A 19,275-nucleotide genomic window follows, 5' to 3' on the forward strand; every position below is an offset into this window, starting at 1 on the left:
GCCCATCATCAGCATGCCAAAATCATATCTCGCACCTCAACCATGGAATCACAAGTCGTCGATGCGCAGCTGATACCGAGCGCACATGTGCGCATACGAATGCGTGGAAGGAATTCAATGAGTTACGCTTCAAGCTGAATCAATACCGCACGATAAGGAAAGAAAGATGAGAAGTATATCCTAAATGTCCTGTAGCCTCTCGAAGATAGGTATGGACGTCATCATACCGATCCGCAAGACTCTACTAGACATTTGCTCATGACTTGTAGAACCTATGAACCTAGAGCTCTGATACCAACTTGTCACGACCCCAAATTCACTCGTCGTGATGGCACTAACCCGACCCGCTAGGTAAGCCAATTAACCTCTAACCAATTCCAATAATAATTAATAAAGCGATTAAGTAAAGAGATATCTGAATCTTATACATTCCCCAAGGACTGGTAGTATAAATCATGAGCTTCTAAGAATAGAATTTATAAAATCGAAATAAAATAAATACATCGTCTGTTTGAAAAGTACATAAACAGAGTTTTATAGATCTAAAGCTACCACGAACAAGGGAAAACTACAACCGGGACGCAAGTACATCTTGAATCCAGCTCCCATCGAACACATCAACATCAGCAACCAACATCTGCATGCAAGGTGCAGAAGTGTAGTATGAGTACAACCTACCTTATATAATCAAAAAGTAACAAACCTAACCTTAGGTTGAAAGTAGTGACGAGCTAACACAAGGTCGGGTCCAATACCAATATCCCACAACAGATCATAACAGTATAATACAAGTAATAAAAGATGTATCTCAGAAGTAAAATGCTCAACTCGTTCACAGTTCCGGAAAATAGTCATGCTTTTCAAGTATCTTAGTGAAAACACAAATCTTTTACTGAAAATGCCAAAGTAAGAGTAAGTTTGAAAATTATAATTTTTTCAAATATCCTTTCCACAATAAATGAGATGTTTCATACTCTTTCTAGATAGCAAGTGTGAAATATCTCTCTATGCCCACATATCAATATGTGTAAAAAAAATCATGAATGACGTGATACCGTACAACATAAGAAAAAATGCATCTCTATGCCTGTATGTCATGTGTGCATGCCAATGCCATGTATCTCAGAGATGAATTATGTACTCACATTCTCAGAGCACTCAATCTCATTGACTCATACTTTTCACTCATCATACTCAATCACTCGGTACTGTATATGGCCTATATGGCCTAGGAAAGATTCATCCTGGAATATATACATCGCTGACTATCAGTCACTAAGTACCGAGGAAGGCCAATCCGGCCCCATGGAGAAGATCCATCTCCAGGTATATAAATGCTTCGGATAATATCCATGTCCAGGAAAGATCCATCCCTCAATATAATCAACCACGCTCACTAGGGGTGTACAAACTCCGGAGGGGCTCCTACAACCCAAGCACTATAATTCGCACGGACAACTCACGTGTTATAATATCAATATCTGGATCCGTACGGACAAATCACGTGCTGTACGGACAATTCACATGCTATAGTATCAATATCCTCACAAACAGGCCTCCGGCCTCACTCAGTCAACAATCTCTCCAGTCTCACTCACGGGTTCACAGTGTCATGAAACTAGCCCGACACCACTGATATGATGTATCAATAAATAACAACTGAGACTGAGATATGATATGAATGCATGAATATGACTGAGTACAAAATATCAATGAAATTAGTGAAATGTCAGCAAGAAACGACCACTATGGTTCCCAACAGTATCAGCATAAAGCCTACACATGATATCTAGCATGATTGACAGCTCATTTACTTTATCGCATGGTGAAAACATGGATATTAACAAAATAGGACTACCATACAGTGCCATGAAAACAACAGAGTCCCAATTCACTTGGTGCACGCCTACACTCCCGTCATCTAGCATGTGCGTCACCTCAATACCAATCACATAACACGTATTTCGGAATTTCATACCCTCAGCACTAAGTTTAGAAGAGTTACTTACCTTGAACAAGCCAATACCAATGCCGAGCAAGCCAAGCGATGCTCCAAAGATGCCATCACGCGCGTAGCGACCTCCAACGGCTCAAAACTATCCAAAAGTAACTCAAATACATCAAATACAGCCCAAGGAAACAATTCCAAATGATAAAGATCGATTCCTCAATCAAAACCCAAAATCACACCCGGGCCCACACCTTGGAACTCGATAAAACTCACAAAATCCGATAACCTATTCAATTACGAGTCCAACCATACTAGTTTACTCAATTCCGACTCCAAATCGATGTTCAAAACTTAAAAATTCATATTATGATACTTTGGGCCGAAACCCCCAATTTCCTCTTTAAAATTCATCAACTAAAAGCTAAAATCGAAGATAGATTCATGGAATATAACCAAAACCGAGTAGAGAACACTTACCCCAATTCATATGGTGAAAATTGCTTCAAGAATTGCCGAAATTCGAGCTCCATAGCTCCAAAAATGTAAAGATGGCCGAATCCCTCGAAATAGAGTACTTTATAATCTGCCCATGCCTCTTCTTTCGCGAACGCGGGAAATCCATCGCGTTCGCGATGAATAAAACTCACGCTGCCACAAAAAACTCTACGCGTTCGCGATACACCCCACGCGAACGCGATGAACACTACTGCCAAAGCTTCGCGAACGCGACTAACCTTACACGATCGCATAGAAGAACGCTCAAATTCCCAGCTGCCAACCTCAATACTACGCGAACGCGATCCTCCATGCGCGAACGCGAAGAGGACTTGCCCCAACTCTACGCGAACGCGGGACATACTTCGCGATCGCAAAGAACAATTTGCTGCTACCATCAAAATACACTACGCGTTCGCGACACTTGCCACGCGAACGTGATGAAGGACTGAGACACCAGAAACCAGCAGGACATAACAGTGTAAACATGAAAGAAAATTATATGAAATCAATCCGAAACACGCCCAATCCCCTCGGGACCACATCCAAACATACCAACAAGTCCCTTAACATAACACTGACCTACTCGAGGCCTCAAAACACACATAACAATATCGAAACGACGAATCGCACCTCAATTCGAAATTAATGAACTTTGAAACTTTAAGCTTCCACAACTGATGCCGAAACTTATCAAATCACGTCCGATTGACCTCAAATTTTGCACACAAATCACATTTGAATTACGGACCTGTTCCAACTTTCGGAATCAGAATCCGACCCCGATATCAAAAAGTCCACCCCCGGTTAAACTTTTCAAAATTCCAACTTTTCGCCATTTCAAGCCTAATTCTACTACGGACCTCCAAATCATAATCCGGACGCGCTCCTAAGTCCAAAATACCCAACGGAGCTAACAGAACCATCACAAAATCCAATCCGAGGTTAGCTACTAAAAAGTCATACTTAGTCAACACTTTCAAATTTAAAGCTTCTAACTGAGAATCATTCTTCCAAAACAAATTCCGAATAACTTGAAAACCAAAATCGACGATTCACATAAGTCATAATACATCATACGGAGCTACTCATGACCTCAAACAACCGAGCAAAGTGTAAATGCCCAAAATGACCGGTCGGGTCGTTACACACATTTCCCTGGTAGTTGAACATACCGTTCATCAAGTAAGCATAAGTTGGCTGGTTGTCAGTAGATTTTCAATTGAGTATTCTGGAAATCCGGTTATCAATTCGTAGTGCAATTTTGGGGTCGACCTTTGAACAACACTCGTACAACCATACTTGCATAGCGAGAGGCATCTCAGCTATCCTGTAATACTTCTTTTAGGAATCCATCTTCTTGCTAATAAATTTGATAAGGGCCTGGAATGCCTCCTTACCCCATGGGTAATCAGAATATCTCCCGCTCTCGACCAAGTCAAAATGTAGTCTTGAGATGGTTGTGCAGTTCTTCTCAGTGGATAATATGAATGTATGTATGAAATACAACACAACTATTTTAATGGCATCTCCATCGTTGTCAAAACCCCAATTCTTATCATCAAAGAATTTCAATAAATCTTTCTTCCTGACATTCTTTGCACTGCCAAAGTATGTATCCACAACCCTGTTAGGCATCTTTGTGTTAAACTCAAAATCTTCAGCTTCACCAACACAATTGAGACAATAACTACCGCAAACTCCCTGATTGAAAAGCATAATGTTATACCATTCACATATATTAAAAATGAATCAACATGACTTTCTTCCAGTTGTAGAACCATGAAGCACCTGAACAATTGATGTTGAACCTCACAGTGCTTCATATCGAGGAAACTTCCAAAATAAGTAGTACCAAATAATTTGCACTGATCTGGAGTAAGCTTTTCTTTGAGGTCGGAGATTATGTCGGTGTTAGTGTAGGAGCTGATATGCGGTGATAAAATAGGAGGGTGTTTAACAAAGAGTTTTATTTCCTGCATACAAAAAATAATTAAAAAGATAAAATATATGGTTGAAAATATAGATCAATACAGTTAGGTTGAATACATAACTCATTCATGAAATACAACATAATACAGTGATAATTACCACAAAAACTGTGAGTTATGGCAATGACTGTTGTTTTAAATATAGATGAATACAGTTAGGTTGAGAATACAGATGAATACAGTTAAGTTGAATACATAACTAATACCGAACAATTGGTGTATTTAAAAATATTGTTAAATGAACTAAAATACATATAAATACATCTAAATACAATAGTCAAAAATCACTATACAAAATAAAAATCAGTGTAGGCAATATCGAATACATATAAATACATCTAAATACAAGAAGAGACAACCACTATACAAGCTAATAATCAATGTATGCGGACTTTAATACATATAAATACATCTACAATTACCTTGTTGTTCTGTATTTTCGAGCTAGTTCCTTTAGCGACCTCTTTTCCCTTACTCCCTGAAGCATTATCTATAAGTTTTCTTCTCTTTTCCACATTAGGAAGTGTTGATTTTTTCGAAGATTTCTCAACTTGACCTTGTTTCGTAGGGTCATTACGAATTTTTATTCTCCTTTCGGTTTCAGTGGTTGCTGATGAACCTGCAAATACAGGTTCCGCTTGAATGATTTGCAAATCGAAAGATGGCCCATCAGAATTGAGTGCTTTGGTGGGTATACCTCGGGTAACCCTCTTCGGAGTTGTTGAATCAGCCATTGAAGAGGAAATTTGAAGTTTTCTGGTGAAAACATAACAATGGTGAATCTTTTAAAAAAATTAGTAAAGAGAAAAAGAAGAAGATTTAACCGGCCAAAAGCCAAAAACATTAACACTTATCACAACTTTTTAGAGCAGAAAAGTTAAAAATTAAGGGAGACAATGGCGTTGTGAGAGAATCGTAGTTTAACAATGGGGAAGACAATGGCGCTGTGAGAGAGAGATCATGGAGAGAGAAATAAGATACTGTGCGGTGATTTTGGGAGAGAATAACTGAAAGAATGAGAGAAAAATATTAGACAACGTATTTAATGGTTTAACGGTAGTGTATACCATAAAAATATATTTTGTTATAAAAAATAAAAAATAGCTATAGAAAATAGTATTATAAAAGGATTTTTATTTATAATAAATAGGGTGTAAAGCTTTGCTATAGGAGGTAAAATTTCCTTTATTCAATGGAATTGGGCTGATTTCATGGCAGTGGGCTAAAATCTATTTGGGCTGCACATTTTTACAAAGCCCAATTAAAGGACAAAATTTGAGCGGGCAAAGTGAAATCCTTATAGCAGTTCTTCCCAGAAACTCAAAACTCAAAAAGCAGCAGCCAGCAAACATGGCTCCTTTTTCATTTCCATTTTGAAACTTTTCTCTCAAAAAAATACTGAGTTTACTCTTTCTAAGTAAAGCCCTCCGATTTCGTGCTTTTTACTTCTTTGCCATTTTGGAAGAACGTTCCCTTTTCGTTTCAATGGGAGACTTAAAGAGGAAAAGAGGCCGAAAACCTAAAAATGCGGTGTCGGACTCCGGCGGCGGCGCCGAAACAGCCATGGACGAAGGCGTAGTTTCTGCAAACCCTATCGAAACCGCCACCAACGGCGACACACAAACTCACCGCCGTGGCCGTGGTCGCCTGAGGAAAGTCGAAGAAGTAGTTGACAGGGATATTGCGGCGTCACCGGAGAGACGAGGCCATCGGTTTGCCGAGCACAACAACGGCGAACTCACCGCCACAGTATTGAGTGGCGACTTGAGGCATGTCGTGGAGTTGGCTACCGCAGCGGCGAAGGCGGCACCGTTGATGGATGCGGTGGTGAAAGTGTTCTGCGTGCACACGGATCCGAATTTCTCGCTTCCGTGGCAGAGGAAGAGACAATACAGCTCTAGTAGTAGTGGTTTCATAATTAGTGGAAAAAGAGTGCTCACAAATGCTCACTCTGTGGAGCATCATACTCAAGTTAAGCTCAAGAAACGTGGCTCTGATACAAAATACCTAGCTACTGTACTCTCCATTGGAACTGAGTGTGATATTGGTATGTTCCATAATTTTTACGAGATTTATATACAGTGACAATGTAATGTTTTCTATACATTATTAGTGTTATTCAATGTGTTATAGCAGTTCAGTTACCATTTATTATAGAGTTTAAGTTATATAACTGTAAGTATAAGGAATTTTTACATCATTAGGTCACTTTTACTTATGGTAGCATGTAATTTGTCTTACTAACATTACAAATCCCACATTTTAAGGAGGTATACTTGTACATGTGCTTTGGGTGATTTGATAGTGTAATTATTTTACACCAATGGTGTATATAACTTAAACCCTTTATTATAGTATGTTATCAATTAATGCTATGACTTTCAAGTGACCTAATTGTGTACATAATTTTTGTATTGTCAGTGCATTAATCTTAAACTAAATTTTTTATTCCCCGTCTTGATTTATGTGTTGATGTTTGACGGCACTAAGTTTACGAAAGAAACACAATCACATAAATTGGGACTGAGAGTACTAATTTTTGTTTGCCTGAATCTTCAATTTTCTTAGCTGTTATATCACAAGCTTCCTATATATATATATATATATATATATATATATATATATATATATATATATATATATCCTTTTAGTTTCCATTATTTTTCTTGGACAGACATCAGATTGTCAATTCAATGTTACTAACCTAGTGTGCATTTGGTATGGGGACAATGTTTTACCCTGGGAAATAATTAGTGTTTGATTGGGCATAATAATGACCCCGTGACATTTTTTAGTAGGAAAGATTGATAACATTGGTGGAAGCGAGTGATATGGAATAAAAGTTGAGATCATTGTACATTTCAGTGAAATTTTATTCCTTTGACCCAAAGCTTTGGTCTAGTGGTAAAACCGCAACTTGTGATGTATGGGTTAGGTGCTTCTCGCATGTTTTAACAGTGCTACAAACAAAAGTTTGGTATTTAAGTGGAGAAGGATAGAGGGGCGGGTGCATGCATGATCCACCGCGTTTCGAACTGTGTGCCACTGGCCCAAGAGATTTATTGGTTATCAAAAAATATATTTCCTCGGAACAAGTTAAGGTGACCAAATATCATAAAATGATTTCATAAAGGAAAACATTTTGCATCAAGGTGTTTTTCGTCATACAAAACACTCCCCTTGCATCATTTTACTGTTAGAATTTGGTAAATTCAGTACTAAAAAGATCTTAAGCTGGCTATTTTGTTGTTATTATGAAACAGCAATGTTAACTGTGAATGATGATGAGTTCTGGGAAGGAGTATCACCTCTTGAGTTTGGGGATTTGCCTGCACTGCAAGATGCTGTAACTGTTGTTGGATACCCTATAGGAGGAGATACGATCTCTGTGACTAGCGGTGTTGTCTCGCGCATTGAGATACTATCTTATGTTCATGTGTCGACCGAGCTCCTTGGATTGCAGGTTATGTTTTGAAGTTTCTCCCTTCCTGCAGATATTTTCTTTAATATTATACATGGTTTTTATTTCCTTAATTTGGTTGCTATGGTTTTAATTCGGTGAGACTATTGTGCAGATAGATGCTGCCATCAATTCTGGAAATTCTGGTGGACCCGCGTTCAATGATAAGGGGAAGTGTGTAGGTATTGCATTTCAATCCCTTAAGCATGAAGATGCCGAGAACATCGGTTATGTCATACCAACTCCAGTAATTATGCATTTCATCCAAGATTATGAGAAGAATGGAGCATATACAGGTACATGAGAATTCCAATAACATCTTGAACTTGATTAAATTGATGGTCTCAAAGTGCAAACTTATGTCTTATATGGGCTTCTCCTACATTGTAGGATTTCCTGTCATTGGAGTTGAATGGCAAAAAATGGAAAATCCTGACCTCCGCCAGTCGGTTGGTATGGCACATAATCAGAAGGGTGTCCGGATCCGAAGAGTTGAGCCTACGGCCCCAGAATCTAATGTTCTTAAGCCTTCGGATGTTATCCTTAGCTTTGACGGAGTTGATATAGCCAATGATGGAACAGGTGAACACTGATCTCATCCCAAATTAGACATGTTTGACACAGTTCTCTTAATATCAATGTGCTTCCTATTGAAATGATAGATTTATATTTTAGTTCGGCAGCCCCCTCGTCCCCTCACTCTCCTTTCCCTAATATGAACCTTGAGTCATCAAAGCCTTTCTGACTTGGCCTGGCCGGTTGCCCTACGCCACCGGCGATCAAAGGGCGAAACTCTCGGTCGTAGTTTGCGACCCATCTTCAGCAGGGGCCTTTAGTCTTTTGATTAGAGTAGGGGTAGCGCATGTTTCATTACTTTTCTTCCATTCCGTCGCAGAAAGAAAAAGGATATATAATGATCGATTTGTACATTTCTGGAAAGAGTTCCACGAGAGGACCATGCCCAAGCCAGTTGTCAACCCTAAAGGTTTTTTTCCGAATATTTCCAATACCAAAGCCAATATTAGCAACAAAAATAGGCCATTGTTGTCTGATGGTTCTCCAAGTGCTCACCCCAAATGAAGTTTTCACTAGTTTAGTACACCAGTGACCCTCTACCATACTTTTGATTAGTCATCTGCCTCCATAAAGCTTGTTCTTCCCAGTTGTGTCTCCATAACCTTTCTAGTAGCAGACACTTTATGTACCCTTTAATTCCTTGTACCGGGACCACCTTCTCTTTTGCTGGTTGTATTATGACCGCCAGATTCTAGGGCCATTTTGGTATGTTAAACATGTTCAGCTTATGAGTCAAAAGTAAGTCTTTCTTAAATCTCATGCCTAGTCAAATATCATCATGTAAAATAAAACAGCGGGAGTATGAAAGACCTTATGGAATGTGATACCTAGTATTGAAGTCTCTTCCTGTTCTCCAATTATGTGTATTTGATCTTATTGATTACAAAAATGGCGATTTAAAGATTATGCTTTATATTCAGAAGAAAGAATGCTAGATAAGTGCAGATTAGTCAAAGTAGCATATTCATTATCTAGTGAGAAGTTAACAAATAAGTTTAAAGAAGAGATAAGACACTACTATTTAACGTCAGGTAGATCTCCGACTAGTGTGAGTGGACTGTATAGTTGTGCTCAAGAGCAAGAAAGCAAATTGAAATCATGAAAGCATCAAGATTTCATTTTCCCTTTAGTTGTCTACTTTTCTTGAGTATTTTATCTTTCAGATGCTTATCTGAAAAGGAAATATGAAATTCTGGTAAATTCCATATAGTGTATCCACAACATTCAAAAGATGTTGAGATACTGTGCAAATCATCATTGTGATTTAGGTACCTGGCAACTAGAAAGGGACTGAACAAAGAAAAAAGATTATTCCTTTTCAAACAAAAGAAACATAACGATTACTATAAAAGCGGAGAGAAGGTTCAAATTCATTTACTAGATGTCTATCCATTGATGCTCTGGAATATGTTTTGAGCTTTGTCCTTCCTCTTTGTTGGTATGTTTAGTTTTTTCCGTATGGTCTGCTTTTTGTAATTTAGGTATTGAATTGTCTAGTAGTTAAATACATATTAACCTTTCATGCAAAGATGTTCATTTTGGTAGCCATATAACTTATGGTGTGATGTAAACATTGCTCAATAGGGTAATAAATCTAGTTTGTCAAGCAATTTATGCCAGTGCAGAAGACTGCATTTAGTTCATTTCTATTTATCTTGATAGAATTGTTACTATTGTCAGCATTCATTCTTGTGCACAGTTGATAGTAATATCTTTCATACCTCTTGGAATTCTCTCTTCTATGCTGCGATTAATTTATTTGACCACTCTGGAAGTAAGAAATAAAAGTCTTTGTTGGGGATGGGTGAAGGGGCAGAAGAAAATACAGAACAACTTTGGGGTCGTTTGGTAGGATGTATTAGAGAAAATAATACATGTAGCTTTGGTATTATAATCCTTTGTTTGGTATACTTTTTCAATCTAGTATAACTAATGCAAGTATCAGTTATACATCCTGTTTGGTATTATCCTATGTATAACTAATACATACATAGCAAACCATGGTATTAGCAATACCAAGACTATTAATAAATGCACGAGCATGGTTAAACACAAAATTGCCCTTGAAGTCCCTCAAAGCTAAAGAATGTGGAGGGTATTTTTAGGAAACAAATAATTTTTTTTTAAATGATACAATGCATGTCATTTTTAATACACCACACCAAACAATCATAAAAAAAAAGCTCAGCACAATTGATAGCAGCATAATTAATCCATGCATTACTAATCCCCACATTACTAATACATCCTATTTAGTACTATTCTTATACACCTTACCAAACGACCCCTTTGTGTTGCTTGCTTTGGTAATACTAGCTATTTGTATTGGCTACTCAAAAACATTGAAAAATGTGTTAGGTATTGCAAGATTGTCCAATTCATAGTCCTGGCACTAGGGTTCAAGAAGCATCCCATTGTTTAGCTGGGAATAATTAATTTGTGGAATCCCCATTGATATGATTAAAAAGGATCATATAGGTGCCTAAGAGGGATGGTTGGGAGGAATAATGGATGTTGCATGTTTTTCTTGTGGGAGACCCTATATTTGGCCCACCTAAGAGACTAAAAATTAAGTTCTAATCACAAATATAGATGACTTTATGAGATGGGAAATTAGAAACTCTCTATCACTGAATTTCTGAACTTCATTATTATTATTATTTTGAAAATTGTAAATTCCTGATTTTGGTATTGTTATTTTTCAGTACCGTTCAGGCATGGAGAGCGCATTGGTTTCAGCTATCTTGTTTCTCAAAAATATACTGGAGACGATGCTCGAGTGAAAGTTCTTCGTAAATCTAAGACTCTAGAATTCAAAATAAAGCTTAATGCACATAAACGATTGATTCCAGCTCATATCAAGGGAAAACCTCCTTCTTACTACATTGTCGGTGGATTTGTTTTCACTGCTGTTTCTGTACCATATTTACGTTCAGAGGTTTGTAATCAACTGCATAACTTCATATTTCATTTATTACTTGTTCGCCATGCCTTTGAGGGCTTACATATCTTACTTGGGTACCGCTTTTTTTCCTTAAAAAATTAGTATGGAAAAGATTATGAATTTGATGCTCCAGTTAAGTTGTTGGACAAACTCCTACACGCAATGGCACAATCAATTGATGAACAACTGGTTGTGGTTTCTCAGGTCAGTCTAGCTCTTTGACAATTTACTAGTCTGTTATATCTACGGCTCCTTTCTGATCTGCCTTGCCCACTTCCTATTAGGTGCTTGTGGCTGACATCAATATTGGTTATGAAGAACTAGTAAACACTCAGGTGAGAAGAAAATATTGTGGGACTACAGAGCTGATCACAGTAGTATTTATGAATTAGCGAGCTGCCATTGGTAATTTTTTTCACGTGCATCTATATGTTTTGACATTGAATGAATGTAATCTAGGTTCTTGCTTTCAACGGCAAGCCTATAAAAAATCTGAAGAGCTTGGCTAACATGGCGGAGGCCTGTAAAGACGAATACATGAAGTTTGATCTTGATTATGATCAGGTTATCTCTCTATCTGATTTTTTTGTCTTCTTTTTTCTTTTCTTATCCTTTTGGACCTCTCAAGGTGATTCTGTTTTTTTTAGATTGTTGTACTGCAGACTAAAAATGCAAAAGCGGCAACATCAGATATTCTTGCAATGCATTGTATACCTTCAGCCATGTCTGATGATCTGAAGACATGAGAGCTGTTATCGAAGCCCAGGAATCTCCGCATTCACCTTTTCTCCTCTTTGAGCTACTTTTTTGTGTTTCTACTCCTATTATCTTTGGTCAATTTGCATAGATTGTGGAGTTTCTACTGGCAACTGTGGTGTCATCGATGGCCTCTCCATAAGAGAGTTCCTGTTCTTTTACCTGCAATAGGAACTGAACAGATGCAATGAAGTTTTGGTACCTGTTTTTTTCCCCTGAGTGCGCAGTTCAAAACATGGTAGATAATGGGCTCGTCCCTTTGCCCTTCTCCACTTAAATACCTACCTATTACAGTGCATTCCTGAGATACAAGTGGAGAGCGCTGTTTCTCCACTCGTGGCTTTGAGTACTTTAAAGCCCACATAGAATGTGGTTCAGAACTCAGAAGTCCTATCAGGAGAAGATCACTCTGCTGCACTCTCCCCCTCAGGCCGCCTTTCATTTCTACCTATACGAACTATGTTCTTGTAGAAAACATACCTTTATGTGCTTGTAGGATTTACTTTTCGATATACTTTAGCTTACGCTTGTTGCCTGCGAACTGCATAATGATGACTTGAGGTCATGAACATCTAACTTATCTACCTTTTTGTGTTGTATTCATTTTTTGTACTCTTTAACACGGGAAACTTTTTTAGCTGAAGATAGCGCTAGAGCCGCTAACACAACATTCAGAAATGTCTTTTCCTTTCCCTACTTAACTTTTTTTTAGCTGAATAGTGTTTTTTGCAAGCTCATTGTGTTTGACCAATCTATAAAAAAAAGTACTCCCTGTGTTGAAAGTGGAGTTGGCCTAAAATGGGTGTAATAATATTACTTCAAAGTTGTACAAGGGGGTCATACGACCCCCGCAAAACAGAAGGGTGCATCTGGTGAAGTGAGATAACCCCAATGGGGTAATTATGTAGTATCCCTTTGAAATATTGAATAAATTTGTTTGAGTATTTCAAGTGAAAAACTTGAATTTTCATATTCGAAAACAGCTAGCAACTTCTGATTAGAGTGCACTGTTTATGGTTCTTCATATCTGAGAAATTCTTGCTTCATATATAAGGTTGATAAAAACCAGAAAAATTAAGGTTGAAATCTTAACAAAGACAAGCAACATCAGCTGATGTGTTATTGGTTTCTTGCTTCAGTCCCAAACGTGTTTTAACTGCGCACTTGTGTTTGCCTTAAACAGTCACACTACATATATAATAAACATATACTACTAACTTGCTCTATACACCCTTCAATCTACTCTCTCTCTCTCTCTCTCTCTCTCTCTCTCTCTCTCTCTCTCTCTATACACAATGGTCAGAGCCAGAGATATTATGCCTCTTCTTTTAGCTATTTTGTTGAGTTTGCTATTCACTTCAGTCCATTCCCGTAACCGTTTGAAGGTCACAAATAATCATTATCATTCTGAATTAACACAACCTAATTTGTCAGATTCTCAGAATCATAGTCATAGCCAAGACATGAAGGTTCCTCAACAACAACGTGAATCATCAGCTCTTTTACAACTTGAAGACCTCAAGAATTCAGGTCCAAGTCCTGGCCAAGGCCATGCAATGCGCCCTGCACACTATCCACCCCATTGATCCGTTTAATTGAATTTCTTTTGTTGAAAAATTATATTGTGCAATAATTGAATCCATTCGACAAAAGGGAAGTTTCTAGTGCAGCTGCAAACGCATCTCAAAAATTGTGCCTACAAGTTCAAGTATCTGAAGTGACACTCTTGCATGCATTTTTTTATTGGTCTTCTTATTAGAATTTCTGGTTCCGCCCTTGCCACTGATTTAACTTTATATAGTCTTAGTCCCTCGAAGTTGCATTTTGGTATCTTGAAAGTGTTGTAGTTCATAACCCACAGTAATTATTTTTGTTTTCCTACCTCTCATTTTTTCCCCGTAGAACATATCCATCAAATACTGTTGTGAGCAATTGTTGATTTTTTATTTTATTTTTAATTTGTAACATGATATGATAGTGTATAAGCGAAACGTCTAATAAAAAAAATTATTTTATCAAGCAAGTCGACGATAGTACATTTGGTTCAATTATCATGCATATTGCTTGTTCATGAGTAGATTATGCTTGCAAGAAATAGATGCAAGGTGCATAGAAGTGTAGACAGAGAAGGGAGTGTAGGACTATGATACAGCAGCATTATCAGATAATTATTGTTTAATAATTCGTTAGATATCTTATACATTTGTATACATCTTAATTTATGACCATGATGCTTCTGTCTTCTTTTAGTTATAATTATAAATATTCACGAACATTGGCCCAAATCCTGACCAATAATATCTTCTTTCTTGATATGCAACTAAAGTTTCTTGTGACGGAAGTTACCTGACATTTTGCTTTATGTGTACTTTGTAATGTTGTATCTAAACAAAGAGATTGTGAGTTCGAGTCACCCCAAGAGCAAGGTGGGGAGTTCTTAGAGGGAGGGAGCCGAGGGTCTATCGGAAACAGCCTCTCTACTCCAGGGTAAGGGTAAGGTCCGCGTACACACTACCCTCCCCAGACCTCACTAGTAGAATTATACTGGGTTGTTGTTGTTGTATCTAAACGAAGAGATCAATGACTTTGTCTAAGCATACTCGTATGCTAAACCGAAAAATTATACTGCACATCTGGGTCAAATATTACTTTTTATACATTTATTTTACAATTTTGCAATACGCCAACATCGAAGAAGAAAAAGATGTACCACAAACTGAAGTTATCTTTTTTGTTCTTGCTACTTCCTGTGATTCAAGCACTGTTACATGACCTCTGACCAGCTACTCCAAGCTAATTTTCTTATTTAATTTAAAATTTTAAATGATTGCCAAAGAAACAAAATTTAATCCCTACAGCGACATCATATCCATTAACCAAACAAGATAAAAACATGATTTGTACATTCCCCCCTCATTAAGAATCTCATTGACACTTCCACTTAACAAGTCCTGCTATAATTCTATTCACAATCCCAACAAGCATGAAAGTTATTCTTCAATGATCCTTTTATCGCACTTTTTGTTATGTAATATTTAGCTGCAACATGAAATCATTGAAGTGGTGTCCTAAATCATTTCTTTTTCAAAATAAGAGTGACGTCCAAACTAGCTTGCACGCACCTCGACTATTCTATCAGGTACCTGCTACTTCTCACCCGGATACCTTTGACCACAAAGGCAGGCAGCTAATCGAGATTTAATATCCTAAATCTTTTTTAAGAGGAAGATGTGGAAATTTGACATAAATACATGAGGTCTACAAGTGCAACCTTCACTATAACCTGCTATTCATTTACTAGATCTCATGGAGCTTTTGAACATTGAGTTTAACCAAAACCCAATACTTTTAACAGAGAACAAAGATATACATGTAAAAGAAACACTGAAACTCAGCAAATACTAAATTCTAAACTCATAATCTTAAAAGTACAATGAGTTCAGTTCTAAGTGCTAAAAACATTAAAGATTGAATTCAACAAGTTTAAATCATCCTGCTAAACCTACATCTTGCAGGTTTCAAGACCAACCGGCCAATAGTGTTTAATTAGACAATTCATTTCAAAGATGAAAAGGTATAGAGCTGCACATGCATGAGCTGATGAATAAATGCATGTATGTATGTATGTATCAGAGCTTCTTTTACCTCACCAACTTTAAGTTCCCACTCCTGTAAACTTGAAATCTTAAATCTTCTTTTAAAACTATGCTCCTTCGTTTTTTATCCTTCCCTCTTCATTGGACCAACAACTTACAGATCTCACTTGCTAGCAATTTTGATAGCTGGAGAAGCTCTTCTCAAGGACCTCGGTGTCTCCCAAAGCAGAAGCAGCTCTGGCGTTGATCAACAGGGATCATCCCACCTCCTTTTGATGTGTCAATTGATTCCAACATGGACACCACTTCATCCATTTCTGGCCGCTTGTCAGCGCTAGCATCCCAACACCGCTTCATCACATTTGCCAAAGAACTTGGGCAACAACGAGGTATCTCCGGTCTCAAATTCTGCAAATCCAAAGCAGAGTTGTGACTTTTAAAGATTTTTTTTTTGCTCTTCAACGAACAAAAATGTGTGATATATTTCTACCTGTCGGACAACAGCTGTTGTCACTTCAGAGAAGCTCAGATCTGGATATGGCATGTCACAGCAATATATCTCCCAGAGGCAAATGCCAAAGCTATATACGTCACACTTCCGGTTATACGGGTTGCCATTAAGAACCTGTCTTGTAGACCATGACAAAAATAAGCAACATATATTTACATATGATGCACGTGGGTGGGTCTCATAAGTCAAGCACATACCTCAGGTGCCATGTAACCTAGGGTTCCAGTCTCCCCGGTCATATCATTAGGATTTGAAGCTTCAACACGAGCAACACCAAAATCAGCAATCTTAAGTGTACGATTCCTGTCAAGAAGCATGTTCTCTGTTTTGACATCCCTATGGACTATCTTCTCAGAATGAAGATAGTTTAACCTGAGAATATATTTTTAACATGTTTTGTGTCAAACACATGCTGTTAACATATACTACTATAATATAACTAAAAGAGGAGTAAGCATTATGAAATTTCACCCGCGTGCTAGATCCAGCGCCAGTTGGACCACAACTTTGAAGGCCAATTTCCTCCTGTGGCTCTTGATGAGAAAAGACTTGAGAGTACCCCCGGGAAGGTATTCAACCACCACACAACAAAGGTTACGTGGAATGCCAATGACACCATTCTCAGTCTGTATGTTGAGATCTGGTGTGCCCATTGCAGCTCCTATAAACTGCGAAAATGTTTGGCCATTTAAAATGTCTAATATTCTTGCAACTCAAACACTTTATGCTCCATAAAAAGACTTTCAAGGCATCAAATTAGAATCGCATGCCACTTCTGCATATCTATATCGGAACTAAACAGCTGAGAGTAGAGCATGACACAACTATTCAGAAGGGGAAAAAAGGCACTGACGGCGCATTTGGACAAACTGAAGGTTTTTTCAGGGGACCCGGGGGTACGTTAAAGTTCAACAAGTTGAATTACGTAGAGACTTCAGCTCTTTCTCAAAATTTGGAAACAAGACTCTAGAAGTAAAAACTATTGATAAAATGGAACTTATGCAAATTCTAATGAGAAAACCTTAAATATTCATGGGCCAGCAGCTTGTCAATGTGACCAGAAATATTTCATTCCTTCAACTTGGTCACGTGCCTCTGATTTGCTATGAACACAAATTTATACTTCAAACACTATAATGTTGTGACCAAGTTAAACATCAATCGATCTCCTTCATATTTCAGTTAGATATGTAGCGAAGAAAATGAAGAGTAATTTTGACAATTTGGAACCCAAAGCTTTTATTTTATTTTATTTTATTATTTTGGTTATAGGTAGAATGTAAAGCGATTTCAGCATATCATGGCATCATTTTACAAAAAACTTGCATCTGTTTTCTACTTTGTGGCATCTGCAGGATGACAAAAGCTAATTTTTCAATGTAATACATATTACCATCAAGAAAATGGCAAAATGAATAGTTGAAGCTTGTGGCAATGAATGGTGAAATTAAAATATCTTACTTTTGTGACATTAGGATGATCAAGCTTGTGCCATACAGAAACTTCTTGTGTAAAAGCTGCTCTAACTGAAGAAACCTCAGCCTGAGACCTCTGGCCTTCTTCTCCCCAATCAAGAAGCTTTACTGTGGTTAAGACAAGAGAAAAAAGCTTTTGATTAGCTAAGCATGAAACAGTGATGAGTTGTGCACTTTGAATTATAACTTAAAAATGGATTGTGGTTGACAATTAACCACTTTCAAAGTTGTCTTGAATAGGCTCATATTCATTTCCGATCTGGCTCAAAAGAATCTATTGCATCATTTCCAACATACACAAAGCTAGCAGCTAGCAGATCAAACAAACAATTAATACAAGCATGTTTTGAAGAAAAAGAGAAGAAGGAAATTACCAGCAACATCAAGGGCATCATAGATGCCACGATGCACGGTACCAAAAGTGCCACGAGCAATGACAGTTTTGATGATAAGCTTAGAAGGGTCAATTTCCCAAGCATGTTTAATTGGGATCTCTCTACCCATTTCCTGTTTCTCCATTGTCCATCCTCTGCTTAAATGCCTTTCTAGCTGCTCATCTATGCTCTTCAGATCTATACGGTCTGCTCTTACAAAACCCACTTCCTCCATCACTCTGGAGACAAACAAAACAGGGAAAGAAATTACCTATAAATTTCAGTTGGATAATGGGACTACACATTTCGCCATGTCTCAAGACTACTAGTAATTGTTTCAGATTTACAGGGCTATTTATGCTTAATATATAAATCATTTTGTCTTTTTTTTTTATAACTAATGTTAACTAGCTCTTCTTTTCTTTCCTTTCTTTTTTAGAGTTTAATATATATATATATATATATATATATATATATATATATATATATATATATATTGTATACGGTTAAAACAGCCCCATCAGCTTTTACTATTTGACCGAGACCGGGAGGTTGCATCTAAGGATAGCCTCGTAACGGAACAGACTAAATCACGAGGATAAGATACCGAGTTCAGAATCGAGGCACCTATCGAGATCGAGGCCAGTAGCGATCGAAGCCAAATGAGACAGACATCGAACAAGATCGAATATAGCATAATAACAGAAATGCGAGATATCCGTGACTGGTCGAGGATCATGGCGTAAATCTTGGAACAGATCAAATCAGAAACGGTTAAGTAGCTAATCATGGAATTTTCTTATGTAATTAGAATTATACCATAAGTGGAATTCCTCTACTATTAAATGGGGGTTCTAATCATCTGTAAGACACATTGTTCAGAGAAATAAAAGCAATATAATTCTCTTTCTACTATTGTTCATCAACTTGTTATATTTTAATTGCTCTTACATCAACCAGTTTGAGGGTATCTAAACTCGAGGGTTGAGTTCCATTCTAACACTGGTTTGCTTTACTTTATAGTTCATTTCTGTTATTAATCTTCATACTTATCAATTGGCATTAAGTGAAATCACGTATCCTTAGAACCACATTATAAGTTTAATTGTTATCCAATTTTAAGGGTAAACAGTTTGGCGCCCACCG

At 37.5% G+C, this 19,275-nt stretch overlaps 2 protein-coding genes across 2 annotated transcripts; one reads left to right on the top strand and one right to left on the bottom strand.

Annotated features, from left to right (window-relative positions):
* The first annotated feature begins 5,734 nt into the window (after positions 1-5,734).
* Positions 5,735-12,816, top strand: LOC107760827 (protease Do-like 9). Its single transcript, XM_016578928.2, has 9 exons — positions 5,735-6,484; positions 7,701-7,900; positions 8,013-8,193; positions 8,288-8,479; positions 11,179-11,411; positions 11,520-11,621; positions 11,702-11,752; positions 11,877-11,981; positions 12,065-12,816. The coding sequence occupies exons 1-9, from the start codon at positions 5,923-5,925 to the stop codon at positions 12,161-12,163; spliced, it is 1,725 nt and encodes a 574-aa protein (XP_016434414.2). The 5' UTR covers positions 5,735-5,922; the 3' UTR covers positions 12,164-12,816.
* A 2,748-nt stretch (positions 12,817-15,564) lies between these two features.
* On the bottom strand, positions 15,565-18,492 carry LOC107760826 (serine/threonine-protein kinase 54). The gene is made up of 6 exons (XM_016578927.2): positions 18,130-18,492; positions 17,742-17,863; positions 16,752-16,948; positions 16,478-16,652; positions 16,260-16,394; positions 15,565-16,177 (listed from the first exon to the last, which is right to left on the bottom strand). The coding sequence occupies exons 1-6, from the start codon at positions 18,362-18,364 to the stop codon at positions 15,971-15,973; spliced, it is 1,071 nt and encodes a 356-aa protein (XP_016434413.1). The 5' UTR covers positions 18,365-18,492; the 3' UTR covers positions 15,565-15,970.
* Positions 18,493-19,275: the final 783 nt, after the last annotated feature.

Source organism: Nicotiana tabacum, chromosome 14 (genome assembly GCF_000715075.1).
Source record: "Nicotiana tabacum cultivar K326 chromosome 14, ASM71507v2, whole genome shotgun sequence".
NCBI classification, from domain to species: Eukaryota; Viridiplantae; Streptophyta; class Magnoliopsida; order Solanales; family Solanaceae; genus Nicotiana; species Nicotiana tabacum.

Excerpts from the sequence above, each read along its gene's own strand:
- LOC107760827 (XM_016578928.2), top strand. The coding sequence starts at position 5,923 with ATGGGAGACTTAAAGAGGAAAAGAGGCCGAAAACCTAAAAATGCGGTG. Across the intron at positions 7,901-8,012 it reads CCGAGCTCCTTGGATTGCAG|ATAGATGCTGCCATCAATTC; the intron begins GTTATGTTTTGA and ends ACTATTGTGCAG. Across the intron at positions 11,412-11,519 it reads TACCATATTTACGTTCAGAG|TATGGAAAAGATTATGAATT; the intron begins GTTTGTAATCAA and ends TTAAAAAATTAG.
- LOC107760826 (XM_016578927.2), bottom strand. The coding sequence starts at position 18,364 with ATGGAGGAAGTGGGTTTTGTAAGAGCAGACCGTATAGATCTGAAGAGC. Across the intron at positions 16,949-17,741 it reads ATCATCCTAATGTCACAAAA|TTTATAGGAGCTGCAATGGG; the intron begins GTAAGATATTTT and ends ACATTTTCGCAG. Across the intron at positions 16,395-16,477 it reads TAGGTTACATGGCACCTGAG|GTTCTTAATGGCAACCCGTA; the intron begins GTATGTGCTTGA and ends TCTACAAGACAG.